Source organism: Neoarius graeffei, chromosome 8 (assembly GCF_027579695.1).
Source record: "Neoarius graeffei isolate fNeoGra1 chromosome 8, fNeoGra1.pri, whole genome shotgun sequence".
Classification (NCBI taxonomy): Eukaryota; Metazoa; Chordata; class Actinopteri; order Siluriformes; family Ariidae; genus Neoarius; species Neoarius graeffei.
In genome coordinates this window covers 94,408,590-94,429,447 of record NC_083576.1, presented here as the reverse complement: position 1 = coordinate 94,429,447, position 20,858 = coordinate 94,408,590, and the positions used below count along the sequence as shown (strand labels likewise).

Here is a 20,858-nt window from a genome sequence, read left to right as displayed (position 1 = left end):
AGGAATTGACCGAGAAGAAGCGATTTTTGTTGAACTGTTCATTAAGGCTTAATTAGTCCATAACTTCATTAATAATTGTAATGAAGCAAATCTGGGTAGAGGTTATATGCACCCTAGGTTCCCCTATTTTCATCCCAGAAAGAATCAAAATCAGTGAAGAATTGAAGGAGAAGAATCGATTTGTGTGGAAACTGCTCGTTAGGGTTTAATTACTCCGTATCTTCATTATTAAGTGCAATTATGCAAATTTGGGTAGAAGCTATATACACCCCAGGCAGACCTACCATCCTGCTAAAAAGAATAAAAATCGGTGAAGAATTGAGAGAGAAGAAGCAATTTTCATGCAATGTGGATGACGCCGGACAGATGACAGACAACACACGATGGGCTAAACTCATCACCTGTCAGCCAGATGAGATAATAACTTATAACCCTCTGGTCACGAATAAGGAATGCAAATAAATGCAGAACTTAATTGCCAGAATCAATAAAACCAGTAAACAAATAAATTTGAAGCTTGATGTGTCAGAGTAATCACAGCTTTTAAATTGTGGTTCTGACTTTAGGGTAAATAAACTCATCCAGTCTGTCATCACTGTAAACTCTTTCAATCATTTATTTTTTTTTACAGATTTTTTTAAAAGGTCATACAATCTGACTGAGAAAAAGAATACAGAGTTTATTGTGGACATACAGAACTTCACAGTGCTCTTTTTCAGGAGGGGTGGAGTCATGATGGAATGAGTCGACACCTTTAGGTGAACACTGAAAGTTGATTCACAAATATGAGCCGTTTGTAGATGTACAGTAACAGGTTGGACACACCTTTTAAGTCAGCATTTTTCTTTATTTTTATTAACTAAAAATCACTTCATGTCTTAAATAATATGTGATAATGAAATGTATCAGTCAGGATTTATACCTGAGCACTGAGACCATAGCACAGAGACAGCTCTGGTTAACGTAGTAAACGACCTACTGTTGGCGTCTGATCAGGGCTGTGTCTCGCTGCTTGTGTTGCTTGACCTTAGTGCAGCATTTGATACCATTGATCATTCCATTCTTCTGGATAGACTAGAAAATGTTGTGGGAGTTAAGGGAACGGCCCTCTCCTGGCTCAGGTTTTATTTCAATGATTGCTATCAGTATGTTGATGTAAATGGTGATTTTTCTAGACATACTGAGGTAAAGTTTGGTGTTCCACAAGGTTCTGTCTTGGGTCCACTGCTTTTTTCTTTATATATGTTCCCTCTGGGTGATATTATTCATAAACATTGTATTAGTTTCCACTGTTATGCTGATGACACACAGTTGCATGTTTCTGCAAAACCTGATGAGAGACACCAGCTTAATAGAATTGAGGAATGTGTGAAGGACATTAGACACTGGATGCTTATTAACTTCCTTCTGCTTAACTCTGACAAGACTGAAGTACTTGTGCTAGGACCACATACAGCTAGAAGTAAGTTTTCTGATTCCACAGTAACTCTGGATGGCCTTTCTGTTTCTTCACGTGCAGCAGTAAAAGACCTCGGAGTGATTATTGACCCCAGTCTTTCATTCGAAACTCACATTGATAACATTACCCGGATAGCTTTCTTTCATCTCAGAAATATTGCTAATATAAGAAATATAATGTCACCACATGATGCAGAAAAACTAGTTCACGCTTTCGTTCCCTCCAGGTTGGATTATTGTAATGCCTTACTGTCTGGATGTTCCAATAAGTGCAAAAACAAGCTCCAGTTAGTTCAAAATGCAGCAGCAAGAGTCCTTACTAGAACTAGAAAATATGACCCCATCACCCCTGTCTTATCCACACTGCATTGGCTCCCAATCAAATTTCGTATTGATTATAAAATACTACTATTGACCTTTAAAGCACTGAATGGTCTCGCACCACAGTACCTGAGTGAACTTCTGCTCCTCTATGACCCGCCACGCCTACTTAGATCAAAAGGTGCAGGCTATCCACTGGTACCTCGTATAGTGAAGGCTACATCAGGGGGCGGAGTCTTTTCTTACAAAGCCCCACAGTTATGAAACAGCCTTCCAAGTAGTATTTGGGAATCAGACACAGTCTCAGCGTTTAAGTCTCGGCTGAAAACATATCTGTTTAGTCAAGCCTTTTGTTAATGGTGTTTATGAGGTAAAGGTGTAGATCTGGAGGATCCTCAGACACAGAGTGTTTTGGTAAACTGGGATGTATGGATGCTGTGCCCCCACCCCACCCCACCCCCACTCACTCGGGTTTGTTGATGGTGTAGTGGCTGCTACTTTATGTCACTGGGCTCCCTCATGACTGTGTTACCTTCTGGCTCTCCCTTTTAGTTATGCTGTTATATTTAGTCTCACTGGAGTCCCTGCTTGCACTCAGCGCACAATGTATCCTGTTTTTATCCATTAGGTGACACTGGGCATACCTAACAACCTCTCTCTCTCTCTCTCTCTCTCTCTCTCTCTCTCTGTCAAGTCAAGTTTATTTGTATAGCGCTTTTAACAATAAACATTGTCGCAAAGCAGCTTTACAGAATTTGAACAACTTAAAACATGAGCTAATTTTATCCCTAATCTATCCCCAATGATGAAGCCTGTGGCGACGGTGGCAAGGAAAAACTCCCTCAGACGACATGAGGAAGAAACATCGAGAGGAACCAGACTCAAAAGGGAACCCATCCTCATTTGGGCAACAATAGACAGCCTGACTATAATATTAACAGTTTTAACATGAAGTCAGTTTTGTTGATGTTATAAACTCTTCATTGATGGAAACTTAAGTGCAAAACTGTTCATGACAACTGCAGTCCTAAAGTTAGCAAGCCAACTGTAGTCCTTAGCCATAAAAGCATTACTGTAAGAGTCCAGAGCATCCTCCAGGTGTGACTTTCAACTGTCCTCATGGGGCCGTGCTCCATAGGAGCGATGCGATGAGACTCCAACCAAACACAGGGCACCAGGATGGATCAGGCAGGTCCGAGGAGCAGTAGAGGTTCAGCATCTCGATCCCAGGATTGACATGTAACTCAGAGGGACAGATTTGGGGGGAGAGAGAGAGAGAGAGAGAGAGAGAAAACACAGGTTGTTAGGTATGCCCAATGTCACCTGAATAAGTAGGAACAGGATACATATTGCACTGAGTACATGTCGAGTTACATGTCACACCTGATGTACCAGTAAGATGCTGAACCTCTCCTGCTCCTCAGACCTGCCTGATCCATCCTGATGCCCGACTTCTGGCTGGAGTCTCATCACATCGCTCCTGTGGAGGACAGCCCCCACATGGACAGTCGAAAGTCACACTTAGAAGACGCTCTGGACTCTTACAGTTCTGCTCTGATGGTTTAGGATGGCAATCACCATGATAACTTTAGGACTGCAGTTGTCATGAACAGTTTTACACTCAGGTCTCCATCAATGAACAGTTGATAACTTCAACAAAATAGACTTCCTGTTAAACTATAATGTATTTCCTGATGACACAGTTGTACTTTGTGACTCTGTAGGACACAGTTATAGAAGTGAGCCATTTATAATCATGCTATCTGTTATCACCCAGATAAGGATGGGTTCCCTTTAGAGTCTGGTTCCTCTCGAGGTTCCTTCCTCATGGAGTCTGAAGGAGTTTTTCCTTTAACACCGTCACCTCAGGGTTCATCATCAGGGATAAATAAATTTATTAGAGATAAAATTAGTTCATTTGTTTAAAGTCTTTAATTTTCTGTAAAGCTGCTTTTTGACAGTGTCTGTTGTTAAAAGCACCATACAAATAAACTTGACTTGACTTGAAAGTGTCTTAAAGTAATGATGGATGTCATTTCTCTTTACTTAGTTGTTCAGTTCTTGGCATAATGTGGATTACTACAGTTGTGTTATAGAGCTATTCACTGTATTTTTATTATTTACTGTTTGAGCTCAGACTCATTAAGAAGGTAAGAAACTTGTCCACTAACGACCTTTCGATGAAACACAGCTGTTAATTGAAAAGTGTTCCAGGTGACTCCCTCATGAAGCTGGTTAAGAGAATGATGAGTGTGTAAAGCGTCATCAAGGGAAACATTGGATATGCTAAAGAATCTAAAATATCAAACATTTTGTTTTTTTAAACACTTTTTTGTTTACCACATAATTCCAGATATGTTCCAGATGTTATTTCATAGTGTTGATGTCTTCAGTATTAAACCTCACAAAATCATCAGTCTATATTTAAGTCAGTAAAGTTCAAACAGAGTCATCATGGTTGATTTGTGTCACTGACATCACGTCTCTGGTCCTCGGAAGTGACGAATCAGCATCGTTATCATACACAATGATGTCATAAAGCAGAGCAGGTGAATAAATGGGAGACTCTGTCAGACTGCTGGGAAACCCACAGGGTCCACTTCCAGCCTGGAGAGTTATTAATAAACCACAGACACACACACACACACACACACAGAGAAACTTCTCCAAAAAAACATCTCTGTTGTTTCCCTTTTTAACTCAGAGTACTAAACACAGTTTACAGAATAAACCTGATTGTGGCAGCAAGGACATGGCTGAGCGTCAGTCTGTGAATGGAGGGCAGAGTCAGGGAAGGTGAGTGGATGTGTCACTACACCTGTTATCAATTAACGTGTGTTTGTGTGTCTCCTTCAGTGACTGTGCCTGATAAAAGGAGAATGAGAAGGGGAGGACGGCACCGAGGGCTCGATGATAGCCTGTGTGTGTGCGCACACGTGTGAGAGAGTGAGAGGTTTTGAGCCCTTTGCTGAAAAGCAAAAATAAAAGAAACACACTTTAAACGCAAACAACCACCTGCCGTGCTTCTGTGCTCCACCCACATCAGGGTCTCGCTACAGTGGTGCTGAAACCCGGGAAGAGTGCAGAAGGGAACAGCCCCATGGAGTCCTTGCCATTCAAGGACCTGATCCATGCCCTCGCCACAGCCCAGCAGAACCAGCACCAAGTGCTGGTCGCCCTCCGAAAGGAGCAAGAACAACGGTTTGAAGCCTTGGTGCTGGCCCAACAGGAGGACCGCCAGGCGTTCCGGCACCTGCTCACATCGGCGGGGCCCATGACCGCCACCGGAGAGGACCCTTCCCACCTCACCCTAACAAAGATGGGTCTGCACGATGACCCGGAAGCCTTCCTCACACTCTTCAAGCAGGCAGTGGAGGCGTGGGGTTGGCCAGTGGAGCAGCGTGCAGCGTGCCTCCTCCATCTGCTGACAGGCGATGCGCAACTGGCTGTGCTGCAGCTCCCCGCCGACAGCCGGCTCGTGTATGCAGACCTTTGAAGAGCCATCCTCTAGCGTGTCGGCCGCTTCCCAGAGCAACAATGGCAGCACTTCCGCTCACTGCGCTTGGAGGAGGTTGGCCGGCTGTTTGAATTCAGGCAGCAACTCCGGGATGCCTGCTGGTGGTGGCTGAGGGCAGACAACCGCAACGCCGAGGGAGTGATCGACCTGGTGACACTGGAGCAATTTGTCGCGCGACTTCCAGAAGGAATGGTGGAGTGGGTCCAGTGTCATTGACTGCCTTTGCTGGACCAGGCAATTGAGCTGGCAGAGGACCACATGGCGGTAGTTCCGACGGCAGGACAGCATGTCTCCTCTTCTCCTCTCTCTTCTATCTCTCCCTCTCCCTCTGCTTCCCATCCTCGCCCCATTCCCCCACCGCGGAGGTAGGGGTTGGCTCCCCCCCAGCCGGCCTGGTGCACCCATGGTGTCCTCCCATTTCCCCCTTCCTTGTCTGTGTCTCCTCCCCCTCAAGTGAGTTATGTCTGTAACACCAGTGCAGAGGAAGAGCCTGGGCCAGTGTGCTGGCACTGCGGGGAGCCGGGACATCTCCAACATCAGTGCTCCGCGATGGAGGTGGGCATGGTGGTCGGAGTCCCCGACGCGCCAGAAACCGCCCTCGATCGGGTCGGAGTGTATTGAATACCGGTAAGTGTCCAAGGGGATACGTATTAGGCTTTGGTGGATTCCGGCTGTAACCAGACCTCAATCCACCAAAGCCTGGTGCAAGGTGAGGCATTGGGGAGAGCACAAATGGTGGTGTCGTGTGTGCACGGGGATGTTCACAACTACCCTTTAGTGTCCATGCACATTCTATTTCGAGAGGAAAAGCATAGTGTAAAGGCAGCGGTTAACCCTTGTCTTACCCACTCGCTAATTTTGGGGACTGATTGGCTGGGTTTTAAGGAGTTAATGATGCACATAGTGAAGAGTGGGTGCTGCAGGAATTCATCTGGGGAAAGCCCCGGAGTAGCATTGGTGGGAGAAGCTGTCACAGAGCCGTCTACGTCAGCACCGCATCAAGGCGATATGCAGAGTGAGGAGCGCCCCGCCCCTCCTCCCTCTCTCGGGGATTCCCTTGTGGATTTCCCATTAAAGCAGTCGTGAGACGGGACTCTGCGGCATGCATTTGACCAAGTGAGAGTAATCGATGGTCAAATTCTCCAGCCAAATGCGACGCCGACCTTCCCCTACTTTGCTATTATTAAGGATAGGTTATACCAAGTGACGCAGGACACTCAAACTGGTGAAAAGATAATGCAGCTATTAATTCCAAAGAGCCACCGGGAATTCATATTCCAGGCGGCTCACTTTAATCCCATGGCCGGACACTTAGGGCAGGATAAGACACTAGCCCGAATAATGGCCTGGTTCTATTGGCCAGGGATTAGCAGGGATGTCCGTCAGTGGTGTGCAGCATGCTGCGAATGCCAATTAGTAAATCACACGGCCACTCCAAAAGCGCCTTTGTGCCCTCTCCCTTTAATCAAGACCCCTTTTGAAAGAATTGGGATGGATCTCATTGGGCCATTAGATCGGTCAGCATGGGGATATCGCTTTATTTTAGTTCTGGTGGACTATGCAATGCGATATCCGGAAGCAGTTCCTCTCCGCAATATCTCAGCACGCAGTATAGCAGAAGCATTCTCCCACTTTATCTCCCGGGTCGGGATTCCGAAAGAAATCCTGACAGACCAAGGCACTACATTCATGTCACGCACACTGCGCGAGCTGTATGGGTTACTGGGGATTAAGCCTATCCGCACCAGCGTCTATCACCCACAAATGGATGGCTTAGTAGAACGGTTCAATCAAACTCTCAAAAATATAATTTGGAAGTTCATAAGTGAAGCTGCACATAATTGGGATAAGTGGCTCGAGCCCCTGTTATTTGCAGTATGAGAGGTCCTGCAAGCCTCCACAGGATTTTCACCATTTGAGTTGTTATATGGGCGTAAGCTGCATGGCATTTTGGCCATGCTACATGAAAATTGGGAGGAGGGACCTTCACCTAGTAAGAATGAAATTCAATATGTTCTTGACCTGTGCGCCAAACTCCACACACTCACACACTTAACCCAGGAGAATTTGCGGCAGGCACAAGAACGTTAAGCCCAACTGTACAACAGGGGCACATGCCTTAGGGAGTTCACACTGGGAGACAAAGTACTCATATTACTGCCCACGTCGAGCTCCAAATTGGTCGCCAAGTGGCAAGGTCCCTTCGAGGTCACAAGGCGAGTAGGGGATGTCAACTATGAGGTGAGGCAAACGGACAGGGGTGGGGCATTACAAATTTATCACCTCAATCTATTAAAACATTGGAATGAGGAGGTCCTCGTGGCATTGGTGTCAGTAATTCCAGAGAAGGCGGAGCTGGGGCCAGAGGTTCAAAAAAGAAAATTGACATTGCCCATCGCTCCGGTGCCCTGTGGAGACCACCTCTCCCCGACCCAGCTCACAGAGGTAACCCAATTGCAGAAAGAATTTTCTGATGTATTTTCACCCCTGCCCGGCTGCACCCACCTCATAGAACACCACATTGAGATGCCCCTGGGGATGGTAGTGCACAGCCGCCCTTACCATCTGCCTGAACACAAAAAAAAGGTGGTCTGGAATGAACTTGAAGCCATGCTCGAAATGGGCATAATCAAGGAGTCCCACAGCGACTGGAGCAGCCCAGTGGTCCTGGTCCCCAAGACCGATGGGTCAGTCCAGTTCTGTGTGGACTATAGGAAAGTCAACGCGGTGTCTAAATTTGATGCGTACCCAATGCCTCGCATTGACGAGTTGCTCGATCGATTAGGCGCTGCTCATTTTTATTCATTTTATTGGATTTAATGAAGGGATATTGGCAGATCCCCTTGGCTCCTCTGTCCCAAGAGAAAACGGCCATTTCCACACCGTTTGGCTTACACCAATTCTTCACACTTCCTTTTGGGCTGTTTAGGGTGCCCACTATGTTCCAGCGGCTTATGGACAGGGTCCTCCGCCCCCACACCACCTATGCAGCTGCATATCTGGATGACATTATCATCTACAGTAATGACTGGCCGCGGCACCTTGAACACCTTAGGGCCGTCGCTGAGGCGGGCAGGTCTCACAGCCAACCCAAAGAAATGTGCGATTGGGCGGGTGGAAGTACGGTATCTGGGTTTCCACTTGGGCCATGGCCAGGTGATTCACAAATTAATAAGATGGCAGCAATTGCAGCTTGCCAGAGGCCCAAGACCAAAAAGGGGGTGAGACAGTTCCTGGGGCTGGCTGGCTGGCTACTATCAGAGGTTCATACCTAATTATTCGGATGTCACCAGCCTGCTGACGGATCTCACTAAAAAGGGAGCACCAGACCCAGTCCAGTGGACGGAGCAATGCCAAAAGGCTTTCTCTAAGGTAAAGGCTGCACTGTGTGGGGGGCCACTGTTACACTCCCCTGACTTTTCTCTCCCCTTTATTTTGCAGACAGACGTGTTGGACAGAGGGCTGGGGGCCATTCTGTCCCAGGAGGTGGAGGGGGAGGAGAGTCCCATGCTGTACATTAGCCGGAAGCTGTCAATGCAGGAAGGCAGGTACAGCACAATCGAAAAAGAGTGCCTAGCCATCAAGCGGGCAGTCCTTGCCCTCTGGTACTACCTGCTGGGGCACCCTTTCACCCTCTGTTCAGACCACGCACCCCTCCAGTGGCTCCACCGCATGAAGGATGCCAATGCATGGATCACCCATTGGTATCTTGCATTCCAGCCACTTAAATTCAAGGTGGTCCACAGGCCGGGGGCACAGATGGTGGTGGTGGACTTCAGGCCGGACAGCTCCCTGGCCTGAATTGGGCAGTGGGGGCATGTGGCAGCGGGGGTGTGGCCGAGTGTCGGTCTGTGAATGGAGGGCGGAGTCAGGGAAGGTGAGGGGTCGTGTCACTACACCTGTTATCAATTAACATGTGTTTGTGTGTCTCCTTCAGTGACTGTGCCCAATAAAAGGAGAGTGAGAAAGGGAGGACGGCGCCAAAGGCTCGATGATAGCCTGTGTGTGTGCACGCATGTGAGAGAGTGAGAGGTTTTGAGCCCAATGCTGAAAAACAAAGATAAAAGAAACACACTTGAAAGGCAAACAGCCACCCGCTGTGCTTCTGTGCTCCACCCACATCAGGGTCTCGCTACAGTGATATTTATATTTAATGTATAAATCACCCAACAGCTAGCCGCTGTGTCTGGGGATCAGGTCGCCGAGGCCCCTGCCTTCGACTGCCACCCAATCCACACTGCAGCAGTCCCCTACTGCTACCTCTGTGGGTGGTGAACCCACAGGAGGTCGGGCCCACGTCACCTCTTTGGGCTGAGCCCAGCCGGGCCCCATGGGCAAAGGCCCGGCCACCAAGCACTCGCATACGAGCCCCAACCCCGGGCTTGGCTCCAGGGTGGGGCCCTGGCTGTGCCATACCAGGCGATGTCACGGTCCTTGGTTGTTTCTCCATAAGGGTTTTGGTGAACTGCTTTTGGTCTGGCCTGTCACCTAGGACCTGTCTGCCTTGGGAAACCCTGACAGGGGCATAATGCCCCCGACAACATAGCTCCTAGGATCATTCAAGCACACAAACCCCTTCACCACAATAAGGTGGCAGTTGTAGGAGGGGCTATGTTGACCTCCGGGACTCCTGAGGCAGCTGACGGGTATCGGCAGGCCAGGCGTGCTGCAGCTCGGGCAGTTGCAGAGGCAAAAACTCGGAACTGGGAGGAGTTCGGGGAGGCCATGGAGAAGGACTGTCGGTCGGCCTTGAAGAAATTCTGGCAAACCATCCGGCACCTCAGGAGGGGGAAGCAGTACTCTGCCAACACTGTTTACAGTGCGGGTGGAGAGCTGTTGACCTCGACTGGGGACATTATCAGGCGGTGGAAGGAATACTTTGAGGATCTCCTCAATCCCACCATCATGTCTTCCATTGAGGAGACTGAGGCTGATGACTCAGAGGTGGACTCGTCCATTGCCCAAGCCGAAGTCACTGAGGTGGTTTGCAAGCTCCTTGGTGGCAAGGCACCGGGGGTGGATGAGATCCACCCTGAGTATCTCAAGTCTCTGGATGTTGTGGGGCTGTCTTGGTTGACACGCCTCTGCAACATCGCGTGGCGGTCAGGGACAGTCCCCCTGGAGTGGCAGACTGGGGTGGTGGTCCCTCTTTTTAAGAAAGGGGACCGGAGAGTGTGCTCCAATTATAGGGGAATCACACTTCTCAGCCTCCCAGGGAAGGTTTACTCCAGGGTACTGGAGAGGAGAATTCTAACCTCGGATCCAGGAGGAACAATGCGGTTTTCGTCCTGGTCACAGAACATTGGACCAGCTCTATACCCTTCATAGGGTGCTCGAGGGTTCATGGGAGTTTGCCCAACCAGTCCACATATGCTTTGTGGATCTGGAGAAGGCATTCGACCATGTCTCCTGTGGTATTCTGTGGGGGGTGCTTCGGGAGTATGGGGTTCGGGGCTCTTTGCTAAGGGCTGTCCGGTCCCTATGCAAATGGAGCAAGAGTCTGGTTTGCATTGCCGGCAGTAAGTCAGACCTGTTCCCAGTGCATGTTGGACTCCAGCAGGGCTGCCCTTTGTCACCGGTTCTGTTCATAATTTTTATGGACAGAATTTCTAGGCCCAGCCAGAGGCCGGAAGGAATCCTGTTTGGGAACCACAGGATTTCATCTCTGCTTTTTGTGGATGATGTTGTCCTGTTGGCTTCTTCAAACCAGGACCCTCCAGCATGCACTGGGGCAGTTTGCAGTCGAGTGTGAAGCGGCTGGGATGAGAATCAGCACCTCCAAGTCCGAGGCCATGGTTCTCGACCAGAAAAGGGTGGCTTGCCCTCTTCAGGTTGGTGGAGAAGTCCTGCCTCAAGTGGAGGAGTTTAAGTATCTCGGGATCTTGTTCATGAGTGAGTGATGGAGCGTGAGATCGACAGGCGGATCGGTGCAGCCTCCGCAGTGATGCGGTCGCTTTACCGGTCCATCGTGGTGAAGAAGGAGCTGAGCCAAAAGGCAAAGCTCTCAATTTACCGGTCGATCTACATTCCGACTCTCACCTATGGTCATGAGCTTTGGGTAATGACCGAAAGAACAAGATTGCGGATACAAGCAGCCGAAATGAGTTTCCTTCGCAGGGTGGCTGGGCGCTCCCTTAGAGATAGGGTGAGAAGCACAGTCACTCGGGAGGAGCTCGGAGTAGAGCCACTGCTCCTCCACATCAAGAGGAACCAGCTGAGGTGGCTCGGGCATCTTTTTCGGATGCCTCCTGGACGCCTCCCTGGGGAGGTATTCCAGGCATGTCCCCCCGGGAGGAGGCCCCGGGGAAAACCCAGGACACGCTGGAGGGACTATGTCTCTCGGCTGGCCTGGAAACGCCTCGGTGTTCTTCCCGAGGAGTTGGCCGAGGTGTCTGGGGAAAGGGAAGTTTGGGCTTCCATGCTTAGACTTTTGCCTCCGCTACCCGGTCCCAGATAAAGCGGAAGAAGCCGAGACGAAACGAGTATAAATCACCAAGTTTATTATTTTTTAATCAAAAGGAAGTCAGTTAGTGAGTGAACACTGATTAAACCTACTATGTCTAACATTCTAACAATACTGAATTATGAAGAATGACTCTGTCAGTTTCACTGCAGCACAAACACATGAAATATAAAAACACACCAGAGTCTGTTTCACAGAAATGACACAGGAGACTCGCTGATGAGCTCAATAAATCATAAAATGTGTGTAGGTGTAAACTAGAGCAACACAATTATTCCACTGCAAAAATCTTATCAAATGAAAATATTTTTTATTTAAAGCTATATAATGAGATTATTATAAATATCTGATTATTCAGTGTGTATTTAGAATCTTTCACACATTTCAGTCAAGATCACTGCATCTTTCTACAAATAAATCCTTACAAGGAGAAAAATTATCTGCCAAAAGAACAAGACTAGTTCAAGATAGAACTTAATACAAATGTACATAAATAGGTTTCATAATTATATATTTAATTTATTGTAATTTTATAAAAGAAAATCTAATCTCATCTCATCATCTGTAGCCGCTTTATCCTGTTCTACAGGGTCGCAGGCGAGCTGGATCCTATCCCAGCTGACTATGGGCGAAAGGCGGGGTTCACCCTGGACAAGTCGCCAGGTCATCACAGGGCTGACACATAGACACAGACAACCATTCACACTCACATTCACACCTACGGTCAATTTAGAGTCACCAGTTAACCTAACCTGCATGTCTTTGGACTGTGGGGGAAACCGGAGCACCCGGAGGAAACCCACGCGGACACGGGGAGAACATGCAAACTCCACACAGAAAGGCCCTCGCCGGCCCCGGGGCTCGAACCCAGGACCTTCTTGCTGTGAGGCGACAGCGCTAACCACTACACCACCGTGCCGCCCATAAAAGAAAATATAAATTAAAACTTTAAGTTTAAAGTGATTTTTTTGTTCATCATCGTTGTGTTTTATTGCTCAGACTGTTGTATTAAACTTCTGCATTACAGTTCAGTAGAAATTCTCACTGAAGCAAGTTACTAATGCAGAGAGAAGCTGTGTGTAACTGGAGAAAGAGGAAACACAGTGACGCTGGAGACCCGAGTGAGCAGTGAGGTTTACGGCATGCGATTAAACTGGTGTCTGAGCTGTAATTCCAGCATCAGGAGGCAGGATCATGAGTTAAAATGATGTGATGATGAGCCTTACAGTCAGATGGGTCGGTGTGAGATGGGTTTACTCACAGCATGTTGGATTTCTGAATGTTCTGGACAGCAGGAACATTCCAAAGCAGTCGCAGGCTAATACACAGCCAGAATGCTGCAGTACAGCGGGGGGGTGTTCTTTCCTTCCTTCCCCCCTCCCCCCTCCTCTCTTCCCCATATCTTATTCTTTTTATATTTGTATATGTAAATACTTAATTTATTTTAATTTATCTAGAAGTTTTTCTCTATTTCTTTTCTCTGTTTATCTGTAATGATGCTGCTGGAATCTTAATTTCCCTGAGGGAACCTTCCCAAAGGGATCAATAAAGTTTTATCTAATCTAATCTAATCTAATCTAATCTAATCTAATCTAATCTAATCTAATCTAATCTAATCTACACACTCCTGACCATGTGTGTAGTTAATACACACTTCAGTGTGGAGGCAGTGAGCCAATAAACCTGTACATTAATTAACTCCTCAGTGACACAATGAAAAACATTTACTGAGAAATTACGTTTTTATTATCTTTAATAAGCAGTAACACTCCTGAGTGCTAACACTAAACTACAGCTAATCCGAGTGCACAGAGACACAACACACATTACAATTTGACAATCAGTATTTAATAAAATACACAACTTAAAATCCACAATGTTCTTATTTATTAACATGACAAACATAAAGAGACAGAAGCATAAAGGAGTAGAGGTTTTCATGGTGCTATTGGTACAAAGTAGAATATTGCTTTATTTTGCTTTTCTTTACTCTTCTTCTGGATTCGATTTCATTATTTTTAACTACAATCTACACAACACACATCACAATCACCATCAGCTGCCACTGCGTCAGCAAAAACACTCTCATTTACAAATCTATAAACATTAACAATGTTAGAAACAGTATTCATTACACCAATATATTCCACGGAGAGAAATACAAATTAAATAAAACATTCTTAAAATATAAAATGCAAAGCACAAACAATAAATTCAGAGTTTTAATCTCTTTTCTAAAGGAGCACAGAAAGGCCGAGCGCTGTCTCGAAACCAAACACAGCAAAATCTTATCTACTGAATTATTACACCGTGAGTTTATTTAGAGAGAATGCTGTGAGAAATCAATCAGAAATAATCAGACAGTCTGTTTTTCTCTCCTGCTGGAGACGATGATATGAAAATGTTCTGAGAAATTCTGAGTTTTATAGTCATGTGAATGAGAAATGACATGAATTTCTTCATCACGCTGAAGTTTAAACTCCGCCCCTTTAACCCTCACACCCATGCTGAAGTTTAAACTCCGCCCCTTTAACCCTCACACCCACGCTGAAGTTTAAACTCCGCCCCTTTAACCCTCATACCCACGCTGAAGTTTAAACTCTGCGCCTTTAACCCTCACACCCACGCTGAAGTTTAAACTCCGCCCCTTTAACCCTCACACCCACGCTGAAGTTTAAACTTCGCCCCTTTAACCCTCACGTTGAAGTTTAAACTCCGCCCCTTTAACCCTCACACCCACGCTGAAGTTTAAACTCCGCCCCTTTAACCCTCACGTTGAAGTTTAAACTCCGTCCCTTTAACCCTCACGCTGAAGTTTAAACTCCGCCCCTTTAACCCTCACGCTGAAGTTTAAACTCTGCCCCTTTAACCCTCACACCCATGCTGAAGTTTAAACTCCGCCCCTTTAACCCTCACGTTGAAGTTTAAACTCCGTCCCTTTAACCCTCACGCTGAAGTTTAAACTCCGCCCCTTTAACCCTCACGCTGAAGTTTAAACTCTGCCCCTTTAACCCTCACGCTGAAGTTTAACCCTTTGGTGACTGACCCCTTGAAAATGGTTCCTCCAGGAACGATGATGTTTCAGTTGTCAAGACAAGGGAAAAACTAAAATACAAAAACAGAAAGATACGTCACAATGCTCTTGTGCACAAAACAAAATGCTCTTGTATTTTAGTTTTTCCGTTGTCTTGACAACTGAAACGTCATTGTTCCTGGAGGAACCATTTTCAAGGAGTCAGTCACCAAAGGGTTAAATTCTGTCCCTTTAACCCTCACGTTGAAGTTTAAACTCCGCCCCTTTAACCCTCACGTTGAAGTTTAAACTCTGCCCCTTTAACCCTCACGCTGAAGTTTAAACTCCGTCCCTTTAACCCTCACGTTGAAGTTTAAACTCCATCCCTTTAACCCTCACGCTGAAGTTTAAACTCCATCCCTTTAACCCTCATGTTGAAGTTTAAACTCCATCCCTTTAACCCTCACGCTGAAGTTTAAACTCCGTCCCTTTAACCCTCACATTGAAGTTTAAACTCCATCCCTTTAACCCTCACGCTGAAGTTTAAACTCCGTCCCTTTAACCCTCACATTGAAGTTTAAACTCCGTCCCTTTAACCCTCATGTTGAAGTTTAAACTCCATCCCTTTAACCCTCACGCTGAAGTTTAAACTCCGTCCCTTTAACCCTCACATTGAAGTTTAAACTCCATCCCTTTAACCCTCACGCTGAAGTTTAAACTCCATCCCTTTAACCCTCATGTTGAAGTTTAAACTCCATCCCTTTAACCCTCACATTGAAGTTTAAACTCCATCCCTTTAACCCTCACGCTGAAGTTTAAACTCCGCCCCTTTAACCCTCACGTTGAAGTTTAAACTCTGCCCCTTTAACCCTCACGCTGAAGTTTAAACTCCGTCCCTTTAACCCTCACGCTGAAGTTTAAACTCCGCCCCTTTAACCCTCATGCTGAAGTTTAAACTCCGCCCCTTTAACCCTCACGCTGAAGTTTAAACTCCGCCCCTTTAACCCTCACGCTGAAGTTTAAACTCCGCCCCTTTAACCCTCACGTTGAAGTTTAAACTCCATCCCTTTAACCCTCACACCCACGCTGAAGTTTAAACTCCGCCCCTTTAACCCTCACGTTGAAGTTTAAACTCCGTCCCTTTAACCCTCACACCCACGCTGAAGTTTAAACTCTGTCCCTTTAACCCTCACGCTGAAGCTTAAACTCCGCCCCTTTAACCCTCACGCTGAAGTTTAAACTCCGCCCCTTTAATCCTCACGTTGAAGTTTAAACTCCGTCCCTTTAACCCTCACACCCACGCTGAAATTTAAACTCCGTCCCTTTAACCCTCACGCTGAAGTTTAAACTCCGCCCCTTTAACCCTCACGCTGAAGTTTAAACTCCGCCCCTTTAATCCTCACGTTGAAGTTTAAACTCCGTCCCTTTAACCCTCACACCCACGCTGAAGTTTAAACTCCATTCCTTTAATCCTCACGCTGAAGTTTAAACTCCACCCCTTTAACCCTCATGCTCTAGTTTAAACTCCGCCCCTTTAACCCTCACGTTGAAGTTTAAACTCCGTCCTTTTAACCCTCACGCTGAAGTTTAAACTCCGCCCCTTTAACCCTCATGTTGAAGTTTAAACTCCGCCCCTTTAACCCTCACGCTGAAGTTTAAACTCCGCCCCTTTAACCCTCACGCTGAAGTTTAAACTCCGCCCCTTTAACCCTCATGTTGAAGTTTAAACTCCGCCCCTTTAACCCTCACGCTGAAGTTTAAACTCCGCCCCTTTAACCCTCACGCTGAAGTTTAAACTCCGCCCCTTTAACCCTCACGTTGAAGTTTAAACTCCGCCCCTTTAACCCTCACGTTGAAGTTTAAACTCCGTCCCTTTAACCCTCACACTGAAGTTTAAACTCCGCCCCTTTAATCCTCACGTTGAAGTTTAAACTCCGTCCCTTTAACCCTCACGCTGAAGTTTAAACTCCGCCCCTTTAACCCTCACGCTGAAGTTTAAACTCCGCCCCTTTAATCCTCACGTTGAAGTTTAAACTCCGTCCCTTTAACCCTCACACCCACGCTGAAGTTTAAACTCCATCCCTTTAACCCTCACGCTGAAGTTTAAACTCCGCCCCTTTAACCCTCATGCTCTAGTTTAAACTCCGCCCCTTTAACCCTCACGTTGAAGTTTAAACTCCATCCTTTTAACCCTCACGCTGAAGTTTAAACTCCGCCCCTTTAACCCTCATGTTGAAGTTTAAACTCCGCCCCTTTAACCCTCACGCTGAAGTTTTAACTCCGTCCCTTTAACCCTCACGCTGAAGTTTAAACTCCGCCCCTTTAACCCTCACGCTGAAGTTTAAACTCCGTCCCTTTAACCCTCATGTTGAAGTTTAAACTCCGCCCCTTTAACGCTCACGCTGAAGTTTAAACTCCGCCCCTTTAACCCTCACGCTGAAGTTTAAACTCCGCCCCTTTAACCCTCACGTTGAAGTTTAAACTCCGCCCCTTTAACCCTCACGTTGAAGTTTAAACTCCGTCCCTTTAACCCTCACACTGAAGTTTAAATCCGTCCCTTTAACCCTCACGTTGAAGTTTAAACTCCGCCCCTTTAACCCTCAAGCTGAAGTTTAAACTCCGCCCCTTTAATCCTCACGTTGAAGTTTAAACTCCGCCCCTTTAACCCTCACACCCACGCTGAAGTTTAAACTCCGTCCCTTTAACCCTCACGTTGAAGTTTAAACTCCGTCCCTTTAACCCTCACGCTGAAGTTTAAACTCCATCCCTTTAATCCTCACGCTGAAGTTTAAACTCCGCCCCTTTAATCCTCACGTTGAAGTTTAAACTCTGCCCCTTTAACCCTCACACCCACGCTGAAGTTTAAACTCTGTCCCTTTAACCCTCACGCTGAAGTTTAAACTCCGCCCCTTTAATCCTCACGCTGAAGTTTAAACTCCGCCCCTTTAACCCTCACGCTGAAGTTTAAACTCCGTCCCTTTAACCCTCACGCTGAAGTTTAAACTCCGTCCCTTAACCCTCACGCTGAAGTTTAAACTCCATCCCTTTAACCCTCACGCTGAAGTTTAAACTCCGTCCCTTAACCCTCACGCTGAAGTTTAAACTCCGTCCCTTAACCCTCACGCTGAAGTTTAAACTCCGTCCCTTAACCCTCACGCTGAAGTTTAAACTCCGCCCCTTTAACCCTCACGCTGAAGTTTAAACTCCGCCCCTTTAACCCTCACGTTGAAGTTTAAACTCCGCCCCTTTAACCCTCACGTTGAAGTTTAAACTCCGTCCCTTTAACCCTCACACTGAAGTTTAAACTCCGCCCCTTTAATCCTCACGTTGAAGTTTAAACTCCGTCCCTTTAACCCTCACGCTGAAGTTTAAACTCCGCCCCTTTAACCCTCACGCTGAAGTTTAAACTCCGCCCCTTTAATCCTCACGTTGAAGTTTAAACTCCGTCCCTTTAACCCTCACACCCACGCTGAAGTTTAAACTCCATCCCTTTAACCCTCACGCTGAAGTTTAAACTCCGCCCCTTTAACCCTCATGCTCTAGTTTAAACTCCGCCCCTTTAACCCTCACGTTGAAGTTTAAACTCCATCCTTTTAACCCTCACGCTGAAGTTTAAACTCCGCCCCTTTAACCCTCATGTTGAAGTTTAAACTCCGCCCCTTTAACCCTCACGCTGAAGTTTTAACTCCGTCCCTTTAACCCTCACGCTGAAGTTTAAACTCCGCCCCTTTAACCCTCACGCTGAAGTTTAAACTCCGTCCCTTTAACCCTCATGTTGAAGTTTAAACTCCGCCCCTTTAACGCTCACGCTGAAGTTTAAACTCCGCCCCTTTAACCCTCACGCTGAAGTTTAAACTCCGCCCCTTTAACCCTCACGTTGAAGTTTAAACTCCGCCCCTTTAACCCTCACGTTGAAGTTTAAACTCCGTCCCTTTAACCCTCACACTGAAGTTTAAATCCGTCCCTTTAACCCTCACGTTGAAGTTTAAACTCCGCCCCTTTAACCCTCAAGCTGAAGTTTAAACTCCGCCCCTTTAATCCTCACGTTGAAGTTTAAACTCCGCCCCTTTAACCCTCACACCCACGCTGAAGTTTAAACTCCGTCCCTTTAACCCTCACGTTGAAGTTTAAACTCCGTCCCTTTAACCCTCACGCTGAAGTTTAAACTCCATCCCTTTAATCCTCACGCTGAAGTTTAAACTCCGCCCCTTTAATCCTCACGTTGAAGTTTAAACTCTGCCCCTTTAACCCTCACACCCACGCTGAAGTTTAAACTCTGTCCCTTTAACCCTCACGCTGAAGTTTAAACTCCGCCCCTTTAATCCTCACGCTGAAGTTTAAACTCCGCCCCTTTAACCCTCACGCTGAAGTTTAAACTCCGTCCCTTTAACCCTCACGCTGAAGTTTAAACTCCGTCCCTTAACCCTCACGCTGAAGTTTAAACTCCATCCCTTTAACCCTCACGCTGAAGTTTAAACTCCGTCCCTTAACCCTCACGCTGAAGTTTAAACTCCGTCCCTTAACCCTCACGCTGAAGTTTAAACTCCGTCCCTTAACCCTCACGCTGAAGTTTAAACTCCGTCCCTTTAACCCTCACGCTGAAGTTTAAACTCCGCCCCTTTAACCCTCAAGTTGAAGTTTAAACTCCGTCCCTTTAACCCTCACGCTGAAGTTTAAACTCCATCCCTTTAACCCTCACGCTGAAGTTTAAACTCCGTCCCTTAACCCTCACGCTGAAGTTTAAACTCCATCCCTTTAACCCTCACGCTGAAGTTTAAACTCCGTCCCTTAACCCTCACGCTGAAGTTTAAACTCCGTCCCTTTAACCCTCACGCTGAAGTTTAAACTCCGTCCCTTAACCCTCACGCTGAAGTTTAAACTCCGTCCCTTTAACCCTCACGCTGAAGTTTAAACTCCGCCCCTTTAACCCTCAAGTTGAAGTTTAAACTCCGTCCCTTTAACCCTCACACCCACGCTGAAGTTTTAACTCCGTCCCTTTAACCCTCACGCTGAAGTTTAAACTCCGCCCCTTTAACCCTCATGTTGAAGTTTAAACCCCACCCCTTTAACCCTCACACCCACGCTGTGATCATCACATCCACTTCAATGTCCTGATTAAAAATGACATTAAATCCTTTTTTAAAAAATTACTGTTAGTCAAACTTTTTGAACCTGAACAACTTTGAGCTCAAGACCATCTCGTAACCTCATAACCTGATATTTTAAATAATATTTAATGCTTATAATGTGCAAATTTAGCAAAGATATCAGTCCTTCCTACTGGTTCAGGATTTAAATTATAATTAAAATAATTGTTTAAATCTATTCTGTATAAAAGTATTACTTTTATTTATAGTGTACTACAGTGTCATTTTTTTCTATTTACATTTTTTTGGTGAATAAAGCACACTTGACTCCTGTTTTATGACAGTTATTTATATAAACTGCTGATAAACTACTGTAGTTTGAGTGGAATAAAACACTTGGGGTTGTGCTGTTCGAGGAAAATAATCAACACACTTCTGATAGTCAGTGTGCTATAAGTGGTCAGTAATAAACCCTGTGTGTGTTTGTAATATAAACTACTGAGGTGAATTTATCGTTATTATATAAAGTGTATTTTTTGAAACAATTCGTATATCTCAGACCACACACACACACACACACACACACACACATGCAGAGTCATCATGCTTATTCAGTTTTTTGTTCTTTTTTTAGAAAACTACATGATAGTTTTTTTTTCAGATGTCTTTAGAAGCTGCTTCTGCGTTCATGAGGCTTCGTGTTTACTTCCTGTGTCCTACTTTCTGTAAGTGTTTGCCACTGCTTGTGCATTATGGGTAATACACACTCCTGTATAAACACTCTGTTTGAGAAGTGATGTTCGACCCGAGGCTGTGTGTTCTAGTGTTGGGATGAAGCATTAAAGTGATGAAGTTTGAGTAAAAAACACCAAAAAAAAAAAAAACCAGGAATAATATAGCAAACGCTTTTACCTCTGGCTCCTGTTTTGGGGTGTTTTTTTTTTTGCTTTGTTTTGTTTTTTTGCTAATACTAAACTAACTAATTAAAAACACCTTACA

General features: G+C 46.0%; 1 protein-coding gene across 1 annotated transcript in view; it reads right to left on the bottom strand.

The window, feature by feature from the left end:
• Positions 1–17,139, bottom strand: part of LOC132889968 (filamin-C-like) — a 77,200-nt gene extending 60,061 nt beyond the window's left edge. Inside the window, exon 1 of the mRNA XM_060926770.1 lies at positions 17,106–17,139. Within this exon, the coding sequence (XP_060782753.1) occupies positions 17,106–17,139 (34 nt within the window). The remainder of the gene's footprint in view (positions 1–17,105) is intronic.
• Between the last annotated feature and the right edge of the window lie 3,719 nt (positions 17,140–20,858).